General features: G+C 44.3%; 1 protein-coding gene and 1 long non-coding RNA gene across 2 annotated transcripts in view; both read left to right on the top strand.

The window, feature by feature from the left end:
- Nucleotides 1–4,180, top strand: part of LOC124554039 — a 34,335-nt gene extending 30,155 nt beyond the window's left edge. Inside the window, exon 5 of the long non-coding RNA XR_006968214.1 lies at nt 4,124–4,180. This is a non-coding gene — a long non-coding RNA (uncharacterized LOC124554039). The remainder of the gene's footprint in view (nt 1–4,123) is intronic.
- A 6-nt stretch (nt 4,181–4,186) lies between these two features.
- On the top strand, nt 4,187–24,743 carry LOC124553276. Its single transcript, XM_047127160.1, has 4 exons — nt 4,187–4,299; nt 13,197–13,405; nt 23,829–24,135; nt 24,686–24,743. Exons 1-4 carry the CDS (start codon nt 4,187–4,189, stop codon nt 24,741–24,743), a joined length of 687 nt encoding a protein of 228 aa, XP_046983116.1.
- The last annotated feature ends 266 nt before the right edge of the window (nt 24,744–25,009 follow it).

Here is a 25,009-nt window from a genome sequence, read left to right as displayed (position 1 = left end):
ACGTTGTAGGTGTCGCCACAGGCGCCAACATTGTGTGAATGCTCTGAAAAGCTAATCATTTGCATATCACAGCATCTTCTTCCTATCGGTTACATTTCGCGTCTGTAGCACGTCATCTTCGTGGTGTAGCAATTTTAATAGCCAGTAGTGTATAAACAAAAACACTGTAGAAAATATGTATACTTGCTTTCATCCTCAGCCAAGGTGACCATGATGAATGACATCACGCCGTCGTCGGTAAACAGTGACAACAGTACGGCGTCATCATTGTTATCCAACGTGCGTGGCCATGACTGCAGTCACCATCGTCGTCACGGATACCGCACGAGCGCTTGACTCCGATATCAGGGCTGGCTGGCAGTCTGAGAGAGAGTAAGACTCGGGTGGCCCTCCGCAGGGCTGTTTACAAACCCCTTCAGCCACGCAGCGTGCGCTGATCATCAATTCAAGTCGCAATTCATCAAGCTTCTTCTCTCACCACTAATATTACTTACACATAGCCCATTGCGACAGTTCCTAGCGTGTTGGTACACATTTGAACATGCCCCTCACAACTTGCTACTACTCTCATTACTTACCAAGCGTGGACGCAAGGCAGCAGAAACGGGTTTATTTCTCGTAAGAAAAGAACTTCCACATATTAAACGAGTGGGATTGTGCTGCGACAGAAATGCGCGAAACGGAATATGCTGGCTGCAAGTAGCTGCTGATCGGTTACGTTTTGAGTGACACATTGTAGAGACTTGGGAAATCATCTCGACAGTTCTCCAAAAAGAGTGTAGATGTCGCCTGGTAAATAACCATAGCTGACAAAAGAACTGTAAAAAATGAGCTCGGGAGTATCTAAATAAGTACAAAAATTTTAATAAGAAAATAATATTTGCACATATCTGCAACAAAAGTAAATCCGTTATTGTCTCCACCACCGTACACTTGCCTAAGGTGTCTGACTGACATACAGTTGAATGATTCCAAATTCAGGATGGCAGTGTTCTTGAAAATATCCCACATTCATACCTCCACCTCACGACCTTTGACTGCATGACGCTCTCTCTGTGATCACAGTTTCGGAGTGATGTCAGCATATCCTCACAGGTCATTGCTGTATCGTGGCGGCTACTGCGATAGTGGAATCACGCTACTGTCATCCAAGACATGTCACACTTTATTGTTCTGAGCAGCTGGGCGGAAGTGACAACTGTGTAGAAACTTGTCGAAACACAGACTGAGTCGATGCGTGTGACAACAGCTACATCTTTAATCATATTTAAACATGAAGCGGCCGCACTCGTCGTGGAGGCCTCGCCCGTGAGCAACAATGTTGTACCAGGAGACAGGCAGCTTGTACCCTGGCAAGCAGGTCTTCAGCTGTATCTACAGGGGTTTCGTACACCTACATCTTGGCATAACCTCAGAGAATGAAGTCGAGGGTTGTAAGATGCAGCGATCGCAATGGCCATCAGAGATGACCCCCCATTCCAGTCCTACAATGAGTGTGAGTATTCTTCAGGTGCTTGCAAACATTAACATCAAAGTGAAATGATCTTGGATAATGTCCTAAAATACCTTGACTGAGAATCTTTGCTGTTGGCCTCCGATATGGGTGGCGTGGATGTTGTCCTCATTCTAGATCTGCCTGTTTGGCTTTTGAAAACAACATTACGGATGAATGCGGCCTCATCCACAAACAATACAAACTGTATGAAGTTGGACAGTACAGCGCTGTGAACGATACTGGATTGACACAAGCAGACATAGGGCTCGAAATCCGTTTGTCCCAGTGCTTGCACATTTCGTCTTTGATTACTCATTGTGCACTGTACACAGCAACACATCTCACCATGAACACGACATAAGCTATCTGATGCAATGGACAGCTGACAGCAGGGTCAGTGGTGTGCTTGCGGCACAGGTTAATGCGCCACTGCGATGCTTGAGTGCTACGAGCCTAGTTGTGTACAGTAGGTCCGTTTGGTGGTCAGGTGTCTACACTGTTTATCAGCTGCTACTGTTCCAGTGCACAACGGACACCCGAGATCTTTGCAAGGGTGTGAAGAACTGCAGGCCTCATTGCAATACATGCATTCATTCAGACTGACAGTCGTTGCTTTGAAGAATTGCTATGACTACATTGTTGTTAGGTGGTGTATGCTGTGTATGTCCTTAACACAATAAATATGCTCTTTCGAGTATTGGATCCCTATCTCAATATAATCTATTGTGGAACCACTGTCACCTGTTTCAGTGTGACCCAAAAGGATTGGGCACCCCACGTACAGAGAACAAGAGCAGTTCTGTCCCACTTCTCTCAGACTCTCCCGACGGCACCCATGTCTGTGGTGAGCACTCACCTTCCAGAACAACATACTGGGTGATGCTAGAGTAGATAGAAAAAACGAAAACAGAATGGGAAAGTGCCAGCGGAACTCACGCACTAAGGGTTCTGTACAAACTACCCATTCTGGGAATCGAGATTCCCAATAATTTTTTCCTGTTATCGACACTTTGTAGCTTTACTGGCAAGATACTGGTCCCAGAAATACCAAGATCGATTCAGAAATTCTACGGTATTTCCTCAGCCCAGCCCAAACAAACAAGAACAAGCAAGCAGAGGACTTTAGTTTATGTATGTAGGGAGAGTAGATTTAATAACACATTTCCGTTTACGTACTAAATCATGAATACAACATACATTTTATGTTTGGATGCAGTAATGTTCGTATGTTATACTTTCAAGAGGTCATGAATACAAAGTATGTCCAAATCGAAAACGACATTTTTATGTGATATAATTAAAAGTTAACAAGTTTCAGATTTTTTGCTTTACTTGTACCGGAAAACTTAGTTGTTGCCAAATCTCATGATTCCAAGTCAATGGAGAGCACCCTATAGGTTTCGATGAGTGAGTTTTCGATTATCAAAACACGAGACATAAACGGCCGTCCGTATCTGTTGACTGGAGTGAGTTCTAAGCTTACAGTTTTTACGCCTCCAAGGGTCCATATACCTTTGTATGTGGCATAATTTGAACATGATACCCAGAACTGATCCAGAGAAAAAGATTCCCAACAGATGGACAGATAAATAGACTGATAAAAAAATAATACGAAAAGTATTTTCTAGAGTTATATAGTTACCAATTATGGATTTTAAGATTTTTTCCTTTATTTGCACTGTGAAATCTGGTTTCTTTCAAAATGTCATGATTCTAAATCAACAGGGAGCACCTTATGGATTTTTGTGAGTGATTTTTCAAGTATGATAATATGTCATTTAAATGGCCTTATCTTTATTGCAGTGACTTAGAAGCCTACAATGTGAACAACGTCAAAGGAGCATAGACCTTAGTATGTGACATAAATGTGAACTTCGTACCAGAAAAAATGATCTTAACACTCGGACAGTCAATACATTCCTCCAAATCTGCAATATTCGAACCGTGTTCAGATACAGACGACATCGTGTTAGATGACCAACAAACGCAAATTTTCGGCAAAAGCGATCAACCAGGCAACAGACAAACGCTACAAAATTTTGAGTCAAACTGACATTTCGTGTGTGCACAATTAACTCAGATAATGTTTTAGATATGGAGCGGCTGATGTCTATCATTGCGTTTGTAGAAGGTCATAACATGTGTTCAAGTTTCTCACAGCGTTGGTAACGAGTAGGATTTTGACGGATTTGTCAACAGTCTGGCCATTCTAGTTCCGAAAATCGTTAAAAAGTTTGAATAGATTTTCGTCAGAGTTCCAGTCACGCCATGTGGCTTTACACGTAGGAAGTCGACGCTGCTGGCAACTCCAGAACATTTCAGTTGGATACATCCGCAGGGGAGTATACATTCATAAATTCAGACGTCTGTAATGTCAACTACCAAGAAATATCTGCACCTCTCTTATCTGATGTCACAGTTTGAGAAATGTATTTATTTAATAAAACCCCACTAGGCATCTGCTGTGCGTTAATGTTTTTATGCCTGTACAAAACTGAATGTACTATTCTCATGCGCTGGCAGTAATTTCAGTGTCATGTAATAGTGCTACATGTAACTGTATATTAAGACAGGCTGCTGCTTGTGGATGTTACGAAAGTAATTTGAACTATTTTCTGTGTGTCTCAGGGTAACCACGCAAGTGATCAGCAACTCCACGGTTGGATTAAGGACATGGAACGTGTGAAAGACATGCTGCGCACGAAATTAACCGGATGGGTACAGGACTTGCAATTAGTCAGCAAACAGGTGGAGCACTACGAGGTGGAAGAAGACAAGGACGGGCCAGGGCACTTGACAATCAGGTATAAACCAGTGTACACTCAAATGTCTGTCGCACTCACTATGGTTTATTGGAGTTTATCTCACTTTTATCCATGGAAGTATTCATTAAAGTTATAGAAAACACAGGGATCATTTAATTCACAATGGAGTAAAGAACTAGCACTAATAGACAGTAGTGAAGGACATGGTTAAAGAAACTCGTGATTTACAAAGGTTTTTGACTCCGTTTAGCCTTCGATTTTTTGATTCGTATTGTGTCTTAAAATGTGCCACGTATTACATAACAGACCAGCGGAGAAAACTGACACAATAAACGATGTTACTGCATTTACTAGAGAAAGTATTGATGGTTACAGACACTTCTGAAGTTTTCATAATTTGTGGAAACAATGATGTGGAACCTGACACGATAAGTTAGCGTGTCCTCGTCTTATTCGGGGGAAAAAACCACTTCGGGAGTAATTACGGTAATACCGTGTAGTTGCGACTCTAGTCCAGATACTGGCATCCAGTCGGTGAGGAAAAGAGGCCACAAGTCATGTTCATCTCAATAGATGGAGGAAAAATCTAAGCAGCGATGAGGGCAGGAAGCGGATAGCCATCGTTCTTATATTTTGTCCTGTGGTTTGTGTGTTTAAATCAGTCCGTAGCATAGAGCGTAAATACTGGAGGTTGTGAGCGGGAGGAAAGCGGAATAGTCTCTCGAGTGGTTGACATATGGGGCCGTGGAATGGAGTATTGTAGGAGATATGTTGGCACTATGGAGGGTGACCAGGTGGCTTCCTGTGTGGGAATGGGCAAGCTCCCAGCAGACACCCCAGGTTTTGTGGCGGTGTTGTTGGATTCTTTTATGTGGCTTATTGTGGGGTAGATATGGAGGTGGAAGACGTGGATTAGGATGGACAATTAGACTCAGTCGTGATTACTATCAATAGGATGAAAGACTTATGCAGTTATATCTAAAGAGGTCGCTAGGGGAGTCACTTTGGGATGAGTGTGTCTGGGAAATGGACTAGGTCTTCTGAAACGAAGGTGATCAACCGACATCCACAGTTAAGTTCATCATGAGAATTGATGTGGGTAAACAGCTGTGGAGTGGCAGTGGTCAGTGTGAGGAACGAAATTATGTGCTATAGGATGATGACAGAGACAGGCAGTAGCACAGACCACGGTCAGGGTGGTAAAATACACACTCAGGATAAAGTATTATGCAGGATGATTGAACATGATTTGTAGCCAACTGGAGCTGTTTTTGAGGAACGGTATTGTTACTCCACAATGTTTATTGTGTGGGGATTTTTGGTTTGCTACTCCACATTTGTCATCAGAACTGTGAGATTGTTACTGGTTCACTGTGTACGGACACATGCAGATAGTGTGACGGGATAAAACTATCGATATTGTGTCAGGCAGTGGGAATGAAGGTAACAGTGGTTGGGAAGGTGAACTGAAAATCGGAGATGGGTAGATTTCCAGACAGGGATGCACTACACAAAGGAAGCAGCTAATCGGATAGCAGAGTACTTGTGGAGTGCACATGGGGGGTTTCAGACTAGCCAGTAGTTTGAAGTACTCTCATGAACACTCGCCAGTTGGTACACATTTAGGGAAATCAGATACCTTTCAGAGTAAAGTCAGTTCGACTCTGAAACTTTTATCAGTCAGCTGTCGAAGTATTTGTAACATAGTTCCCAAATTTACTCTCCTCCATGAACGTTCTCAGCCTCAAATTATTCTTGAATTGAGATCTGGCTAAGACCCAAAGTAAAAAAACTCTGAGACATTTAGCGAGTCTTGGAATGTTTATCGGAAAGACATATTCGCCGCCGTAGGACGGGAAGTGTTCATTGCAGTTGACAAAAAATATTCTCTTTACTGAGGTTGAATTTGAGTGTAATAGTGAGGTTACGTGGTCGCACATAACTGGACTAGGTGAAACCATATTAGTTGTTGGCTGTTTTTACCACCCACCCGACTCCGCTGGGACAGATGTGGAGTCATTCAATGAAGGCAAATAGTCAGCATTGCATAAATATCCAGATCACGCGACACTAGCTGGCGGTGACCTTAACCTACCGAGTATAGACTGGGACGTCTATGGATTCACTGCAGGTCGTGCAGAAAGACAGTCTTGTGAAGGACTTTTGAACACGTTTTCCGACAACTGTGTTGAGCAGCTAGTTCGTCAGCCAGCACAAACAGGCACGACCTTATCGATGGCGTCAGCATAGAGATGGGGATCAGTGATCGTGATGTCATCATAGCGACTATGGTTACGAAAGTCAGTAAATCAATCAAGAAGGCTAGGAGAGTTGATATGCAGTTGTCAGCGTCTCACTTAGACAATAAAATACAATCATTTAATTCCAGAATTATGGCCATAGAGGAATTATGGCTAAAGTTTAAAGAGACTGTAAATCGTGATCCGGAAAGTATGCGCCTACTAAGCGGATCGAGGGCGGAAAAGACTCATCGTGCTTTAATAACAAAATTCGGAAAATGCTGAGGAAAGAAAGGCTGTTACATTCTCGGTTCAAAAGAGAACGCGCAAATGAGGACAGAAAGATTTGTAGAGATTCGTACGTCTGTGAAAAGATCTGTGCGCGAAGCATACAACAGCTACCACCGGAGAAGCGGAAAAAGTTTTGGTCCTCTGCAAAATCGTTAAGCGGATCTAACGCTTCTATTCAGTCACACGTTGACCAGTCTGCTTTTGGCGGTAGAATATTCCAAAAGGAAGGCCGAAGTTAAAAATTCCTCGTTTAAGAAATCGTTGACGCAGGAGAATGGTACAAACGTGCCGTCGTTTGACCATCGCACAGAGTCCCGTATGGAAATCATAGTAATGAGTACCGCTGGCGTAGAGAAACAGCTGAAACAGCTGAAAATAAATAAGTGGCAATGCCTAGATGGAATGCCAGTTTGGTTTTACAAAGAGTAGTGTACGGCATTGGCCCCTTACTTAGCTTGCATTTACCGCGAATCTTGCGATCAGCGCTAAGAACCAAGCGAATGGAAAAAAGTGCAAGTGACTCTAGTGTATAAGAAAGGTAAAAGAACGGACCCACAAAATTACAGACCAATATCCCTAACACCTGTTTCCTGCAGAATCCTTGAACATATTCTCAGTTCGAACATAATCAACTTTCTTCAGACTAAGGAGCTTATGTGCACGAATCAACGCGGTTTTGGTAAGCATCGCTTCTGTGAAACTCACCTTTTCCTTTTCTCGCATGATGCACTGAGAGCTATGGATGAAGGGCAACAGGCAGATTCCGTATTTCTAGATTTCTCGAAAGCATTTGACACGGTGTCCCATTGCGGGGTGCTAACGGAAGAACGAGCATATGGAATAAGTTCAGAGATATGTGTGGCTCAAAGATTTCTTACGTAATAGTATGTTTTCGTCGTCGGCGAGTGTTCATCAGAGACAAAGGTATCATCAGCAGTTCCCCATGGAAGTTGATAGGACTTCAGTTGTCCTCCATATAATAAATGATTTGGCGGAGAAGGTGGGCAGCAGTCTGCAGTTGCTGGCTGATGATGCCATGATGTACTGTAAGGCGTCGAAATTGAGTGACTGCAGGTTGACACGAGATGACCTCGACAAAATTTGTAGTTGGTGTGACGAATGGCAGGTGGGTCTTGCTGTAGAAGAAAGCGGATGAGTAGCAAAAACGAACCCGTAATATCCGGATACGGGATTCGAAGTGTCCTGCTTACCACAGTCGTTCGTTTAAATATCTGGGCGCAATGTTGCGAAGCGAGATGAAATGGAATAAACATGTGAGGATTCTGGTAGGGAAGGCCAACGGTCGGCTTCAGTTTATTGGGAGAGTTTTGTGAAAGTGTGGTTCGTGTGTGAGGGAGACCCCGTATAGGACGCCAGAGCGACTTCTTGTTCAGCATTGCTCGAGTGTTTGGAATCTGCACCAGGTCGGATTGAACGAAGGCATCGAAACAATTCAGGGGGAGCAGGTAGATTTCTTACCGGAGTTTCGATCAGCATGCAAGTGTTACGTGTATGCTTCTGGAACTCAGCAGGGAAGAAGACACTCATTTCGAAGAAAACAACAGAGAAAGTGTAGAGAACCTGGCTGCAGAACGATCCTAACAACGCCAGCATGCATTTCTGGTAGGGACCACGAAGACAAGATACGAGGAATTACGGCTCCTAAGGAGGCATATAGACAGGCGTCTGTCCCTCGCTCTGTCAGCGAGCGGAACAGGAAAGGAAACGACTAGTTGTGGAACAGGGTACCCTCCATCACGCACCGCACGGTGGCTTGCGGATTACGTATGTAGATGTAGATACAAAAGACGATAGTTGAGAGGAATTATTGGTTTCATGTCCGTAAATTTAGTGAAATCATTTTTGGCTTGGTATCATTTGGAATCGTGAGGTTTTATCTATTATATTTCATCTGTTTGGTCTTATGACTGCATGCATGAGGGTTGTGGTGTAATAGGTGGCCCCAGTTGGGAGTAGATGAGGTCACTGACAGGAGTTTATGACGGCGGTGACGAAACTACAGTGGTGGTGGATGTGGTTGGAACTTCTGGCTCCGGCAGTGGTGCGGGCGATGGGGCGGGCCGCGGTTTGGGGCTGGCGACGGTGTTGGCGACAGAGGCAGCGACGCTGCTGGACAGGGAGTCGACGGTGGCGCGAGTGGCGGCGACGGTGGTGGAGCATTTGACGGAGGCAGTGGCGAAGGAGCTGCCAGACTACGGCTCTCTGTGAGTGGTGAAGCAGTGAAGACGACGAGGAAGGGTTGGAGATGATCGGCGAAGCACCACTGGGAGAGTCCAGGTGAGAGCTGAGGTGCTGGCGAAGTATAGTGGGGCGTGTCAATAAAACGGAGCTGCCAGACTACGGCTCTCTGTGAGTGGCGAAGCAATGAAGACGACGACGAAGGGTGGGAGATGATCGGCGAAGAACCACTGGGAGAGTCCAGGTGAGAGCTGAGGTGCTGGCGAAGTATAGTGGGGCGTGTCAGTAAAACGGAGCTGCCAGACTACGGCTCTCTGTGAGTGGCGAAGCAATGAAGACGACGACGAAGGGTGGGAGATGATTGGCGAAGAATCACTGGGAGAGTCCAGGTGAGAGCTGAGGTGCTGGCGAAGTATAGTGGGGCGTGTCAGTAAAACGGAGGATATACTTCGTACCGGAAATTTTGGGAGGACATTTTGAGGTAAAGCGAGTCAGAGAATATACTCCAGCCGAGAATGTGCTCATCGCGAGTAAAAGGATGAGGGATGTTGCTCAAAACAAAGAACGTTCTCCGATTTCGTGTGAACAAAACTAGAGGAGCTTCTCACAACCGGAAAATATTGAAGCGAGATCTGTAGCAGTCTTCGGGCTGAGTAAGTTCTGTTAAGTTTTACCTACATGATGGCAGAATTCATATTGCTTGGGAGGCAGAAAAAGAAATATATAGCCGAACGAAGTGCTGAATTGAGGAGCTGTAGAAGTTTATATCGCTTTGACAATAAGAACATTATCTGCGGACTACCTCTCAAAAGAAGTGAAAATTGAAACATTTTTATTGCTATTTAGTAGACCCAAGTTTTCAGACTGACGTACGAGAACATTTAGCTGTATGCCTGCACCAAACAACCGTGTCGCTGACTTTTCCAGACGTTCACCATCATGTCTTATATAGTGTGATGTTAGAAATAAGTAGGGTTACCAGAAAAATTAATAACTGGTTTATTGCAAACCTAATGACTTGTTACTCGTAACGAACGCATGGTGGAGCGCTTACGTGCTTGCCACGCGAGCAGAACACTGTGCGCCGTATTTAACCACAATTATCTCGTGTTAGAGAACTCTGACAGACTTCCGGCTTGGAGTAGATAAAAAGTCATGTAATCTTACGATTTCGTTCGCATAATGTTCGCCTAAGTTCTATAACTGAAAAGTTTTCCGCATGTTGTAAATTCGGTAACATCTACAGAAAATGCTTTTTCGTAAGCTGCACGTAATTGTCTTAGTAATTTGTTGCCGCACATAAAATAAACAAAATGAGACGTAGTGCAACTCTGCCTGAACACACTGGTGCCGGTTCCAGACATGTCGCCCGTTTGAGCGAGCTGAATGACACGTGACGCTGCGCGTGCTTTCTGTGCCGGACACGGCAGACCACACACACCGAGAACTCAGCAGGGAGCAGAGGTAGTGAGAAAAAGGAACACTCTCGTCACAGATTATGGCTTCGAATGTTTTGCTCGTAAGAGCTCTCTCTTGTTTATTCATAGCGGCACTGGAGGAACTTCGGTACCGCCCTCGTAGTCTAGGCAGCGCGGCATTTCGTGTCTATTCTACAGTTCACGTATCACTTCGTTACTGGACTCGCATGGTACCTTCAGTAATGGCTCCAGCACTACAGGCCAAAGCCATCGGTCGCACACTGACCCCTACCTCTGCACGCAAATTGTCGACGATTGACTTCCGTGGCAGCGGTCTGCCCCGCTTGTCGACACTCCAGCTCCATGTGGCGAGTATTTATTGCGTCCTCTGTTGATTTGCCACTTTGTGTGACAACGCACTTGCTCCTAAACTGAATATGGCAGTCAGTGTTGTATCATTATAGCTGTGTAGTACATTCCCAACTGTCCAGAAGTTTCGAGATTTTCTTTAGAGCTTGTTTCAGTGGATATTGTTTGTTCACTTCCTTGCTGCATTTAAATCCGTTCTTTCGTTGCCTTTTGGAATGAACGGCTCCATTATGTTAAAAAGAGCCCTTTCCCGAAATTCTTAACCAACCAAATCTCCGCATAATGTTTATTCAGATCATTGTCAGTATGCATCTACTTCCTGGATCTGTGGCATGCAAACGATAAATTTTATCACGGCGCGGATTCTGAGTCCCAGCTTGTCAGTGGAGTAGTTGTGGTACTGTACCTCCAAGCAGAACAGCGTGCTGGTGTACGTGGCGTGGAAATGATTTGCGAGCCTTAGCACCATGGCACCACATGTCTTATGGGAGGGACTGCTTTCCGGTCAAACTGGGGACCCAGACATCACACGGAACTCGTTATGATGCAGCTTCATGCTTTAATTGACAACGTCGTTGTAAAGTAACAGTGATAACCAAGGACCATACTACAAGGAGTGCAGGGAGTACTGATTGTTCTGCATTATATCTGGCAGTATGGAAACTTTCCATCGTTGATGGGCTATAGGCAATGTAGTCGTAGATTAATCAGGAAAAAATTGTCACATACCCGATTCTGAGGGCTCCATTCTCATCACAACGTGTACCTGACACATATGTATCGAATCGATGTACGAACACTGACCTTAGGAGAAAGTTTTACGGCCAACAATTTCTGTATGATAATTTTCACTGCCAAACTAGAGACCCGCACCAACCACTCACGAAGCGAGACCGAGAGAAAGCTTCAGAGCCAAGTAAACAAACATTTTTATGCAATAGTGAAGTGTCATTTTGTCAAGTTTTACGTCAGCAGACATGTACTTCTGCACGTCAAGCATACAAGTGAGAGATGGTGGGATGCACACTGCCGGATGTAAGCAGAAACATTATAAAAATGCCACAACTGATAAGGGTATAATGAGTAAAACGAAAGACCTATTGTGAAATAAAAACAGATGTTCGGTATTTGCAAAGACGGATTTGAAATAGCTTTAGTCATCGTATCGCGCTGTCCTTAGAAGTTGGATTAGGTGAAAGGGACTGAATAAGTGGACCTGCTTGACGGTACATTCACGTTTGTCCATTGAAATCATCTTCCTGTGTCATACAGTCTTTACGGAAAATTATCGCAGATGTCACATCACCAAATGCAGATAGGAAACTCCCTGGCAGGTCAGAGCCGTGTGTCGGATCCCCGACGTTTCAAGTGACTGCACTTTCCACTGCAGAGTGAGGATTCGCCCAGGAAGCAACTCCCGAGGCCTCTGGTCACTGCAGTGCCCATCCTTCCGGGAGCGCTGGTCCCGCCAGCCGTGCAGGGGAGCTTCTGTGACGGCTGGAAGGCAGCGGCTGAGGTACTGGCGGAAGTAAGGCTGCGACGGCGGCTCTCGGTTCCTGCCTGCCCAGCTCTATGTCTATTTTTATAAGGACGTCATATTCGCCATTGACTTTAAAAATTGTTTTACAAATGCAGTTTCGGCCTTTTGAGCCATTTTCAAGTGGTAATGTGGAAGATTTTGCTTCAGCTCATGACAGACATGTCTACATGTCAGCGTCTAAAATCATCTATAACAAATCTGAACAAGTCATTCATTACTTTAACATAAATATCACATGTTCACTCTCTTGCAATGCATACGAAATTCTTCTATAAAGAAAAGAGGTATTCTGCGGCAAGCGCTGCAGTCCTGCTGTTTGATGTGTCTGGAACCACTTAAAACGATATAGCAGCACAGAACGGAGTGGATGACCTGCAAGAAATAGTTATAATCGGTGTCTCACTGAAGTGCTCCGAAATCTAAAGATGAAATCTCGATGCGCTAAAATGCTAAAAAGACCAATGGATTTGCGATTGTTTGCTGTGTTACTATGCATCCTTTAAAGAATGAAAAAGTTCCAGGTTTGTGTCCCAGTCTGGCACACAGTACTCATCTGCCAGGAAGTTTCTAATACACTGGTGAGTGGAAATCCGTTCTGGATACTTTTAGCCGCGCGGTATTAGCCGAGCGGTCTGGGGTGCTGCAGTCATGCGGTGTGTGGCTGGTCCCGGCGGAGGTTCGAGCCCTCCCTCGGGCATGGGCTTGTGTGTGTGTGTCCTTAGGATAATGTAGGTGAAGTAGTGTGTAAGCTTAGGGACTGATGACCTTAGCAGTTAAGTCCCATAAAATTTCGCACACATTTATGGATATTTGTACGTTCTTGCATAAACTATACATGCTAGGTTTTTAACTTTTAACCTGGCACCTTGTGTGCTACAGGCGGCCGCTGTTGAGTGAACGCCTGCTGCGCTATCAGCCGTGGAGCCTCTCCTCTGACGACGACTTCAGTGCGCTGTGCAAGGAGCGGCAGCCAGAGGCGTCGCAAATGTTCAGTCTGGCTGACGATCTGTACGCCTTCTATCGTGTCTACTTCTACACTACAGCTGAGTACACCGATGCATTCTACGAAGATGACGTCAAGATTGTAGGTAAGTTTAATACTGGGACCCGGCCACTTCATGGTTATGCGCTGACAACTGTTCAGTTGTTCGAGGAATGAGATTCAAATATCCTTCTGAATATGTAGTTTCAGATCTTGCGTGATTTTGCACGCCACGTATGATCTCTGGTGCTCTTTCCAAAGTCAGTTTTTCGATTCCTCGGCAACTCTCCGTCTGGATCTATGACAAGCTAACTACATTTCGATGTATTATTGACTTCTTCATTATGCAGGGACTAAAAAAAGACTACGTACACAAAATTTTGGAGTGTTTAGAGAAGATTAAAAATAAGAAAGTTTATGTGACACAAAGGTCAAAGGTGTACCCCCACCTGCTCGTGGCCCGTGAAGGTTTCGACGCCAGCGATGTACAGAGGCTGTGTGATGTTTTGGAGACGTTACTCAAGTGCCAGCTGGGTGCTAACGATTGTGCAACACACTCGGAACAAGTGGGTGTCTCACAAATAATGTTTGCAGCCTCAGCCTAAGAGGCAACCACCTCACCTGGGGTGTCCGCCAGTGTCTGGTACACTGAGCAACTCCTCTCCCTCCCGTAGGAGGCCCGCAGCACCTCTAAAACAGGGCCCATCCCACAGCACTTTGAACACCGTCTCTGAACGCCAGTGCAGATAAGACCTTCATACGTGTGCGACACGTGCCTCATATAAAAAAAGTGTTCCTTCTTATCTTCTATAAACACTCTAAAATTCCGTACATGTAGGATTTTTTCAGAGCTAGTCAAGGGCTTGTTTTAAAAATGGCGAATGGTCTCTGCAACATAACGGCTACAGAGAAGCTAATTTTCTGTCAATACTGTAACTGGTGTAGTGATCTAAATTTCTCATGTGTGATCCTAGCACGATACTGTTCGTATTTACTAATTTTCTTTGACGAATAATATTTCGATTTGTAAGTGAACAGTTAATTGTATCAGATACACTTTTAATATTATCCTTAGAAGTATTAATACTATGAACTGTAGTAGGACTGAGGAAACACAGCTATCGCACCTGTCTGCTGAACAACTCTATTTGTCCGAATCACTATATTTTTTTAATTTATTATTTTATTCTCGTTGCTGGACTTTATCTCTTACTCGACCATCTATCTATCGTGCACCAGACATGAAACGAGTTGTAATCGTTAATGTCTCTCTTTGTAACTGCCTGATAGCTTCTTGTTCGGCAGGGAGTAACTCCATTTAGATGAGAGGAAAGGAGGACAGTGGGCTTGTGCTCTCCCAGCGAAAAAATTATTTATGCCTGCCGTTGTGACTCTTGACCGCTTCAGGCAATCGAACTTGCAGGGTTTTCATTGGTAGTAAGCCGACAAATTAAGAAACTAAGGTGGTCGAAAAGGGTTACAACAGATAAGGAAGTAAGTTATCATAAGAATATCCGTATATTAGAACCAGGAACTGTAATAGTGAGAAGAAAGGCCTTTCCAAAATTTCGGCTGTCGCCGATAATTTACTGCAGACAACCATAAGAATAATACTGGCACATAAAAGGAAATACGCATTGTTAGCAAGTTACCAAACAAGCAGATTCTTACCCCATCTGTTGCTACACTGAGCTGCATTCTGCAGCATGTCTATAAGTATGACTGAAACTGTAATGGACACCGAGAACAAACGTGTGAGCTGTAGTTGATATTTCAATTCCTCACGAGTCGCGACAACATATTAAAGAATGAGCAGCGACAAGATCTTACAGAGTTGTGGACCACTAGCCGTTTGTCTGGAAGCTAATTTTACGCCCGACATTGAAGATATCTTCAGGGGAAAGTTGTCGTGATAATCCAGAGAGATCGGAGAGGTCGTGGCAGTTCGGTTGAGATAGGGGGGGGGGGGAGGGGGAGGGAAAGAAGAAACTGGTGCGAATCTCTTCTGAGCACGTGGCGATGTTCGAAATGGTTTGCACCATCCAGCCCCTGTCTGAAAGAGTTGCCATCGCCACTATTAAAACCGTGGCGCTTCTCCGCCGGCTTCTTTACGCATCACTGTCCAGCAGAACTAGATGCTTGCCCACAACAGACCAACGTATCAAGAACTGAGCCCTGATCTGTTGTCGCTGCCATTGTGTAAAATCACCTAAATCCCAAATCCAAGCCTACAGATGTCACAAATACTTCCTGTGTGACGACTATCTGACCCAGTATCGCAGAACCACCTGACCTATGCCAGTTACAAACAAGACCATCCATCAGTAGGACAGAAAACCAGTCGAAATTGCAAATTTTTATTTTTTATTCGTTCGATGACTTGTATCGGACCGAGACCCATTTTCAAATCACCATTACATTGTCGAAAATGGCATTTCCGAAGATGTCAGTAACGTGCAATGAATATTTACAGCGCATACAGATAACTCATCGAATGAACAAAAACTTGCAACATTTTTTCGTTCACTGATTACCAGGAGTTGCTGACCCAAACTACTGCATCATACTGGAAGTTCGTAAAACCACCCATGTTAACTGTGCCCAAATGTGCAATCCTTGCACAACTGCATCATCTACACAGCCTCAACTCGAATTATCTCATAAGTATAAGGTACACGCATTATTCACGACACTAAACTTACATTCCGCATCCCAACAACTACATGCATTGCATCCTCACCATCAAAGATACTGAGTTCAGATCCACAGTTTTCTACACCGTCAGTCGAGCTCACCGTCATCATCTCAACAGTTTCTTGTGTCGCATCCCTAACATGAAAGACATCCAGTTCAGAACCACTGTTTTCCACAACATTCACTCTCTTTCAGCGTCCACATATCGTCCAACAGATGACGATAACAGCCACAGTCACCTACCATTTTAACATCCAAGTCACCTATTCTAAAAAGCAATCCAACTTTATCTTCAGCCACACCAAAACATCAGCTTAAAACCTATACCTAACCTTGTTTCGCCACATAAAACATCAAGACAAAGCAGCAGGATAGCATTCAATCCACATGTCTGTTCCGTCAGCTCCAACGAGATCTTCATCACTCACATGTTATCTCAATGCTACAATTATGCTTTAATGAAAATTGTTACAGTCACGTAACACAGTCCCAGTCTTTCTACACTCTACAAAGCACAGGTAATTGCTACGACATACAATCAGATGGTATTGCCAATGGGTGCTTGTGAGATATCCTGATACCAGCACCTCATTCAGCAGATCAGGAACCCTGGGATTGGTGATACACATGAACAAAAACACTGCCACATTTTCCATAAACCGAACAATCTATTGAAAAAGGATTCATTCTCCTCTCATCCATAACAACCACACGTTACCAAACAACCTCAACAAGGCAGACTCAGTGCTTCATATCTTAAAGATATACTCACTGTATCTAATGACTGCTCGCCAATTCGGTACATACAATGTCACACAAATACGACCACCATATCTCTTGGGCCCGGTTTAAAATACCTGTCTATAACGCCACAAAATGAATTAAATATAGCATTTACAACATAAGACTATACAGCCACACATTTTGTGAGCGTATGGGTTGGTGCTATTCTGTCATTCTGAGCAACAGATTAATCTGAGATGTACCCTTTACCCTTTGGCCCCTGCGAGATGCAATTTCCACCCCCACACTACTACAGAAGTCAGACAGACACTCCTAACGTTCTAGGGCGCTGAAGACCTTACTGTCGTGCCCCCACCAAACCCTTCTACTACTACTACCCTAACGTTCTAAAGAGAAATTCCTGAAAAACTTTCAGCAATAAATACCTTCTGGAGTCGTCCACTGTAAGGAAATGACACAAAAATTCACAAAATTTCTTACGTAACTAGTGGGATACTTGGGTACTGGAGTAGTGCTAGTTAGTGTAAGAAAAACATAAAAGTAACGAAAATTATTATTTATTTTGCAAAAATTCTGAGAAATCACAATAGCACTTTTAGTTATGAATTGAACACGTTATTTGCGGGTTCTTTTCAGAATGCGAAGTTACATCTTAAGGATAGGATTCGCTAATGAAATTTTTATACAAAGTTTAAGATTGTTATTGACTTGGCAGAATGGCTGAGAGCCGCACCTACTCAACTTGAATAATTATCGGTTAGAATGTTGCTAGGTACAGTCGAGGCTGTCACGTGTGATATGCAGTGAAGGGTACTGTTGTGGAGGAAATGTGGGGGTCGCAAGAGCTGTAGCTGTGATGACTGCTGTCTGCGCCGCTCGCTGCCAACAAATAAGATAACTCTCGTTCTATCTGGATTGACCTTCGCCAATCAAAGTCTCCCTACGCCTTGATGAAGTCAAGGACTCCTATTCGCCCCTAGTCTATTGGCGTGCGACAGAGGTGCTCTCCCGGTGAAGTACTGAGGAGAGACTTGTTCCTCGCTCTTTGAGTACATGTACGAGCGCGCACGCTCTCATTACGTGTTCTTGCTCCAAGAGCGACAACGGAATGGTCCCTCTGCATGCCTGACGTGAAGGGGTATATCTTTCGATATCTTCCATTACTCCTTCAGCTCAAGGCGTCAGAAATATCGTCTGCCAATCAGCACTGCTCTTCTAAAACGGAAGAATGACGTTTTGTTTAAGGCGACCAATCCGGAAATCTGTAGTATCGGTGTTTGGCGTTTGCTGTCTCCCTGTGAAACTGCGTGCTATGTGTAAAGAATGCGTAGGCTGGCCGCTCCCACACAATGTAGCGGAATTTGCTTTTAAGCCGAACACGGGGTCGTCCTTTCACTCGGGCTAACGCTGTCTGCTCTGCAGGTGGTCACTGGCCGACGTAGATAGCTTGGGACCGGCCTCCTGGGGTGCAGTTACCTCTCTCGAGCTAAAAGCTCCTGTGACCGTCGTGTCTGGAATGTATGTGTGTACGCCAGCCTCGAGTATTTCAACCACAGTGCGCACTTGCGATTTATTAGTTATTTGCATATTGTTTACATGAATTCATACAATACTGACTTTATCTTATCGAATTTGGGCTCGAATGAAGCGTCTTGGTGTGCAGAATATGATTGTGAGGGTGGAATATGTAAGCGATGAAGGAGACCACGACGTCTTACAATTTCAGGATATTCTTATGAGAGGCTGCTCATGACTCCAATACTTTAGACCTTCTTAAAAAAAAAAAAGAAAAAGCAAAAAAAAAAAAAAAGAAAGCAAGCTCTTATTTCCTACTACCTATAGTCAATTTGTGTGATATCATATTCTATGCAAGTTTATATCCCACAGCTCACCTATGATTTAAGGGTAGTGTCTTTGTATACTAATCAAAAAGCCATGGAACCCAGGTTTGAACCTCGCTACTGCTTAAATTTAGAATAAAAATCGTCAGTAATGATGGATGGGCGAATAGAGCTTCAAGGCACTTTTTTCCCCTGCTCCTAAAACCCTGAAGAGTCAGCAGGGCTCAAAGGCATGAGAATGCAGAAGGTAATGGGAACCACTGGTGTCTGTCCACAGGACATGTGGCCTATAACTGAAAAGTGGTACGATGACTCCTCCATTAGCGAAATATTCCGCACTAGTCGCACATTTGGATCTCTGGGAGGAAACTGGCAAGTGCCAGGTGTCCCAATGAATTATGTTTCCTGTATAGCTCCTTGTCTGGCACACCATTCTTCTTTTGTTACTGTAAATCTTACTCAACAGCATATCTCCATCTGCCTCGATAACTTAACCTCCTGGTGTAGCCTCTGCTACATCAAAAACACTTTTGTTAAAAACCCAAGGAATTATTACAATAAATACCACCAATCATTTCTCTCTCCCTAACTTCCACCATGGCACACATAAACATGACTGTGTGGTGGTACTCTCTTTAAAGGTAAGCTGGTTCGAATCCAGGTGATGGAAGAAATTTGCATTGCTGGTATTTCCCCAGTAATGGGAGGGGGAATTGAAGCATAAAGTTTCTCATCACCAGACCTGGTGTCAGTGTTCTACATTACATTACCTCTCCTCAGTGTATCATGACGCCTGTGACACTGTTGAAGGTGACACATGTGGTGTCGACGATAATCGCCTGCAGCAAATCGTCAATCGACCACCGCAGAGATGCTGTACACCTAAGTAGCATCGCCACCGGCTAAGAGAAAGAAGTAGTAAGCCACTCCTCCTGTAGCTTCGAGGCGCCACACACGACAAGTATTTCCAGCTCTGTCAGTGCCTGGTACGAGTTCTGCCAGAGTCCAGCCTGAGTTCTGTTCTGTCCACGAGGGTATGAACAGTTCCATGACGACTGCAGAGAGGCGACTTCAGAGTGCAGTGTCGGCGTAACGTCACTCAGTCAAGCCTAGGCCAAGCATGCACGTACAGAGAGTCGAGGGCCAAAAACAGACACATATTTGGCACATTTGTAGTAAACGTTCAGTGCTCATCATCTGCAGACTTGCACTGTGATTTCAGCAGATCCTGTGTATTTGGACCCCAATTAATACCACACGTGCTCACGCAGCCACAGCCGCGAGGAGCTAAAAATAAGTTTATCGCTTTCCAAACAACAAGGCGTTCTTTTCATTGACTGTTTCATTTATGTACTTGTAAATTTATTAAAAGCATGACAACAACATGTGTGTCGGATGTGGACGTTAAGTTCCTAACGCATCCATTACAGTCACGTACATTCAACAGACAACTTCGAGTCACAGTTCTCTCACAATGCAAGGACAGTGCCCAATTACGTGCAGTAAGCTAAGCGCTCACAGTAAGGCCGCGGATCTCTTGCACCATTTCTCTCTGCTGACATGGGAAAAGAACTCTCACTTTCTTATATCTTGGAATAATCACGGAACCCCAGCCTACAACAAACTCAAGTTAAGAAAACAGCAAACTCGACAATGTGGGGATTCCATCATCCAGCCATCCTCCGTACTTGGAAAAAACCCACTGAACGAGGCGATGCTGTAGTAAGCTAGTGGCTACAAACTTGATTTTCAACCAAATTTAGTTTCTCTGTGATGTCCCTACACAGTGTAAGGTGAATGACACGACGGTTCCTATGGATGGACGCAGCTGTCCTGCTTCCCCGTTCTTCCCTATTCTGGGTTATGCTCTAATAGCAGTTTCACCAACAGGACGTTAACCCCTGATCTTGTTTCTTCCTTCGTCTTTCCAAAAGCCTTAGTGGCCCCAGTGTTACTTCCGCCAATATAGCTTGGATCTCAGCAGTCTCAAAAATTTACCATTCCTTACATTCTTAGAACACCTTGCACTCAGTATCATCTTTCCCGTCTCAGACGCAACCTCTACCAGCTGATTTCATTGCCCTCTCTTCTGAGGTTCCTCAAACTTTGTCACAAATTGCAAACGTTCCATAAACGCATCCTCTGGATACCTAGGCTTCTGGTGCGCCTATACCAACATGTCATACCCATCCTCCACTTGCCCACCCCTTCTGTATCCTATTCGAGCGGAACTTCAGCTGGCTGGTTCTTCCTGTTCCAGAATAGTATGTAGACGCTTACTACTCCAGCCAGCTATAATCCTAGCGTGTACGCCTCTTCAATATGTAGATGACCCCGCTTCCAGCCTCCTGACCACTGTCATCCCTTCCTCACATCTCCCTCTACCCACATCAACTTGTCAATCATACTTCCCAACCAACTCCAACACCTTGAATACATACACCCTTTCTGGCCGGCACCTGCATCATACTGTATTACCCTCGTAGCAGTTATTGGGAACTGACTGCCAGTGACTTGCCAGAAGCACGAGACTTATCTTCACCATAGCACCATCATCAACTTCAATGTACGTGTGTTTATGTAGAGACGCTATGGCTTTTATTTTTTTGAAACCTTCCATCTTATTCATTCTCCCGTGAAAGCTATACTGGCCTAACTTCGATAGGCTGAAGAGCAGCAAAGTGTCCGAAGCTTGCGCACCACACATGTGGTGGGAGTGGAATGAATAACAAAGAAGATGGAGTGTTTACGACAAAGTCGTGTATTCGGCCTTTCACAGAATCTGTCTGTGTATAAGAATCTTTCGGAACTTATTCGTCTTACTAGGTATACATTTGCGCTCAACACGCCAATGAACTATATACATTGGATGATGTATAGCATATCAGTATCATTCTCCTTTGATTTGTACTCTGAACAGAAATAGTGCTCGAGGAAAACGACTATCAGGACTTCTCACAATGCAGTAGGTAAAGCCATCATCAAGCTGAGGCCTGGTTTGGTCATCACAGTGCTGTCCTACTGCAGGTTGTGGTCACTCGCCGTCTTCCTACTTTTGACCTAACTTACCCAGTTAATAATTTTGGGACACTGTTAATTATTGGGTCTCCGAACAGTTCTACAGTTCCATCATTTTCGATTTCCATAAATCAGTGTCAGAGGTGAAAGAAGACATAAGTGTCAGAAGGAATCTCTGGAACAATGCCTGAGTCCCAAATCTCTGGAGTTGTAATCCCACAGCCGGCCGCGGTGGTCGAGCGGTTCTAGGCGCTTCAGTCCGGAACCGCGCGACTGCTATGGTCGCAGGTTCGAAACGTGCCTCGGGCATGGATGTGTGTGATATCCTTAGGTTAGTTAGGTTTATGTAGTTCTAAGTTCTAGGGTACTGATGACCTCAGAAGTTAAGTCCCATAGTGCTCAGAGCCGTTTGAACCATATTTTTTTTTTTTTGTAATCCCAAATTCACCCACTCAGCAGCAGAGGCATATATGTGCCAACTGCATTTATTGCTGCATTGTTATCATTACACAATATTAACTGTAAATCGTGCATTTTGATAAAGGTACTTCCAAAATCGACAGCTACTGTATTTTTTGTGCCTTTTCTCGACATTCTCGTGCTAACGAAACAAACTGGTGACAAATCTGCTCCATTACTTTTTTTTACGCTGTGTGATGGTGTCACTACACGGAGGAAAGTGAAATATCAGAAAGACGAGAATTCAGCCTCCACCCTATTTCTTTGTACATCACGCCTATGGAGTTATGTCAAAAGAGTATATTCAATGTGGACGTAGTTAGATATAAAAAAAATACGTATCCAACGGATCAGTGTGTGGACGATCACACCTTCCTCAGATATCTATGTGTCTCGCTTTCCCCCTTGCTTTATTGCGGATCGTTCTAGTAATTCTGCTTAGAAAGACTTCCTCAACACTTCTGTCAATTTTCCATTAATCTTTCAACGTTGAGCCACATGAGGCTTTATTATTCTTCATATTCAGTTGTATGCGTGGTAAGATCGAAAGTTTGTAATGACGATTTCAAAAGGTTGTTGAGGTGGTAATGTTGGGATTTCGTGGTAACCATTTTAATGTGGCTTTAAATGCTGCAGAACCAAATACAATCCGAGAATAAGTTGTTCAATTAAGAAACCCACACATCTGAACAACAAAACGAGACTCAAGCTCCTTCCTTCTACAACCACACTAGATCCGTGACTGCCTTGTCATGGAGCTGAGATACTGAAAACTTCTGTTGTACTGAGAAATCGAAGTTCCCATTCATGTAAGCTTCAAAAGAATGTGGTCCTAACAGGTATTCTGCTCACACAGTAGCCCACATAATGTGAGGTAGGTTCCTTTCCAACTCTTGCTGATAATGGGTACTTTCCTTAGACAAGAAAACAATATTTTTCCTCAGCAAATAGTGGTATATGGCACACTTATACGTAAACAACACTCTTGAGCGAGACATGGCAGAAGTCGCCACAACAAAGTATGGTAGGTTACAAATCGTTGCTCCACACTACTGTCAGATAATTCAGTAACAAACATGGGCCTAAATCCTTTCGTATTCATATTTTTTCAATATGGTCGTGCATTGTTGAACAAGATGCTTGAAGTCCAACTGTTCTTTTGCAAATAATTTTCATTGGAGACTGCTTATCTGATTAAGAGTGGGTGACACACGTTCCTGCCACTTTTTATTGCTTCCAATATGTGGTCTGTCTTTGAGACAAACTGAAAATACAGGACATTTATCTCAATCAGGCATGGCTTCTTTACGAGGGGGTCTGAGGCAAATGGTCTCATCATGCGTTACATAGTTTTTCCTCTCTGCGGATGTTCATGCACCCACAAATCTGCCACTAAACTGTACTTTACAAGATGGATTCGGAACTCAAAGACTGCAGTGCTGAAACAAAAATATAATTCTGATAACATTGTTTTATTGCCATCTTCACTGCAGCACTATCAATAAAACCTATTTACTTCCTCATTTTTACTATGTCAAGAGCGATACAGGGACTTCTTGGACACCCTGAAGATGAAATAGACGTGCATAGTAACATGATATCTGTCTTTGTTAATACTCTTACTTTGTGGTGACATGCCGCCTTACATACTTCTGGGTAACTGAACCTGGATAATGTGGGTAAACAACGCCCAGGCTCGTCCTCCAGAGAAGACTTTGGATTCAGCTGCCTGCAGTGTACGGCCACCACCTACTTGCTGTCGTTTTCTTGCAGACGAGGAGTGGCAGCTGGAGGACAGAAGCCACGATACGCTCTCCGTGGACACTGACTGCGTGCAGCTGTTGGTGAACGCCCTGGACCACCCCACGTGTCCGCTGGAAGACCTGCCACTGGAAGCCGTGAAGCAGCGCGAGCAGTGCCGCGAGCAGCTGTGGGACGACGTGGTGCAGAGGTCGCCCCACATACCCGTCACCAGCTACCTGGCCTACACGCAGAGGGCGAACGTCAACCTCTGTCTGCTGGCCTGGATGGCGGTCAACTCGTACGGCATTTGTCAGGACGTCCCGTTTAGTATGATACAGTCGGTGCACGATGCTCGCTGCTATTTCGATAGTCCCGACGATCAATCATGTCTGCAGTCGAACGCTACAGACGCCATCTGCTCTGTTTCCAGAGCTATTCTGTTGCTAAAGTGTCGCGACTTTTCCTCCATCAGGACTTTCCATAATTGTACGTTCGCTAGTCTCGAATTTCGATTTTACCCTAGTAGGATCAGTGTACTGGATCAAAAGCTAACAGAAGAAACACTGAACTACAAAAACAGTTTAACCAACGCCACCTTGAGATACAAGGATTTCAAAATTGACAGCTTGAAGCCTTTAGAAATCTCATTTATACTGATAAATATCATTTTCCGTTTTTCGACTGCCGGAGTATACATGTACCTTCCCCAGTTACGTAACTTGCCTGGAAGGATACTCTTGTCCTTTCAGATCACGTGCATAACCCAGATCCTGTGTTCTGAGGTCGTGTATCGAATGGCAGGCGTCCCTGACTTACCAACAGCAGTGCTGATAGACAGCGCCCTCACACTTCTCACCTGTATCTGGCTGAACTCATTCTGCTACCAGATGTATGCTTGTGTTCGCCATCTCAGGCTTCCTGACCAGCTACTACCTGCTGAAGTAAGCCAGTTATTCCGTCGTGAGGTGCTGTGTGTGTTTATACCGTGGAGTATAGTATGTGTGGCAGCTGTTGCTTTGGAAAAGACGAGTAAATATCACCTGATGCACAGTCGTATAGTAGTCCTTGCAGGGATTTCAGTGTCTGTGGCATTCAACTTGGTTTGTCTCGGACTGCTTGGATACATGTACCTATGTAATCGGTGCTCCATGCGGCAACTCAAAATTGTTGATAACAAGAAATTTGCCACAAAGAAGCAATGTCTTTTTATG

This window comes from Schistocerca americana, chromosome 11, assembly GCF_021461395.2.
Source record: "Schistocerca americana isolate TAMUIC-IGC-003095 chromosome 11, iqSchAmer2.1, whole genome shotgun sequence".
Lineage (NCBI taxonomy): Eukaryota > Metazoa > Arthropoda > Insecta > Orthoptera > Acrididae > Schistocerca > Schistocerca americana.
The sequence above is the reverse complement of the archived record's forward strand: the minus strand, read 5'-3'. Positions and strand labels throughout refer to the sequence as shown.

What these genes read in the sequence shown, in the direction of transcription:
- LOC124553276 (XM_047127160.1), top strand. Translation starts at nt 4,187, where the DNA reads ATGCTGCGCACGAAATTAACCGGATGGGTACAGGACTTGCAATTAGTC. An exon ending in AGATGACGTCAAGATTGTAG is followed by an intron (nt 13,406 to 23,828) that starts GTAAGTTTAATA and finishes GTTTTCTTGCAG; the next exon opens with ACGAGGAGTGGCAGCTGGAG. An exon ending in GTCCCGTTTAGTATGATACA is followed by an intron (nt 24,136 to 24,685) that starts GTCGGTGCACGA and finishes TTCTGCTACCAG; the next exon opens with ATGTATGCTTGTGTTCGCCA.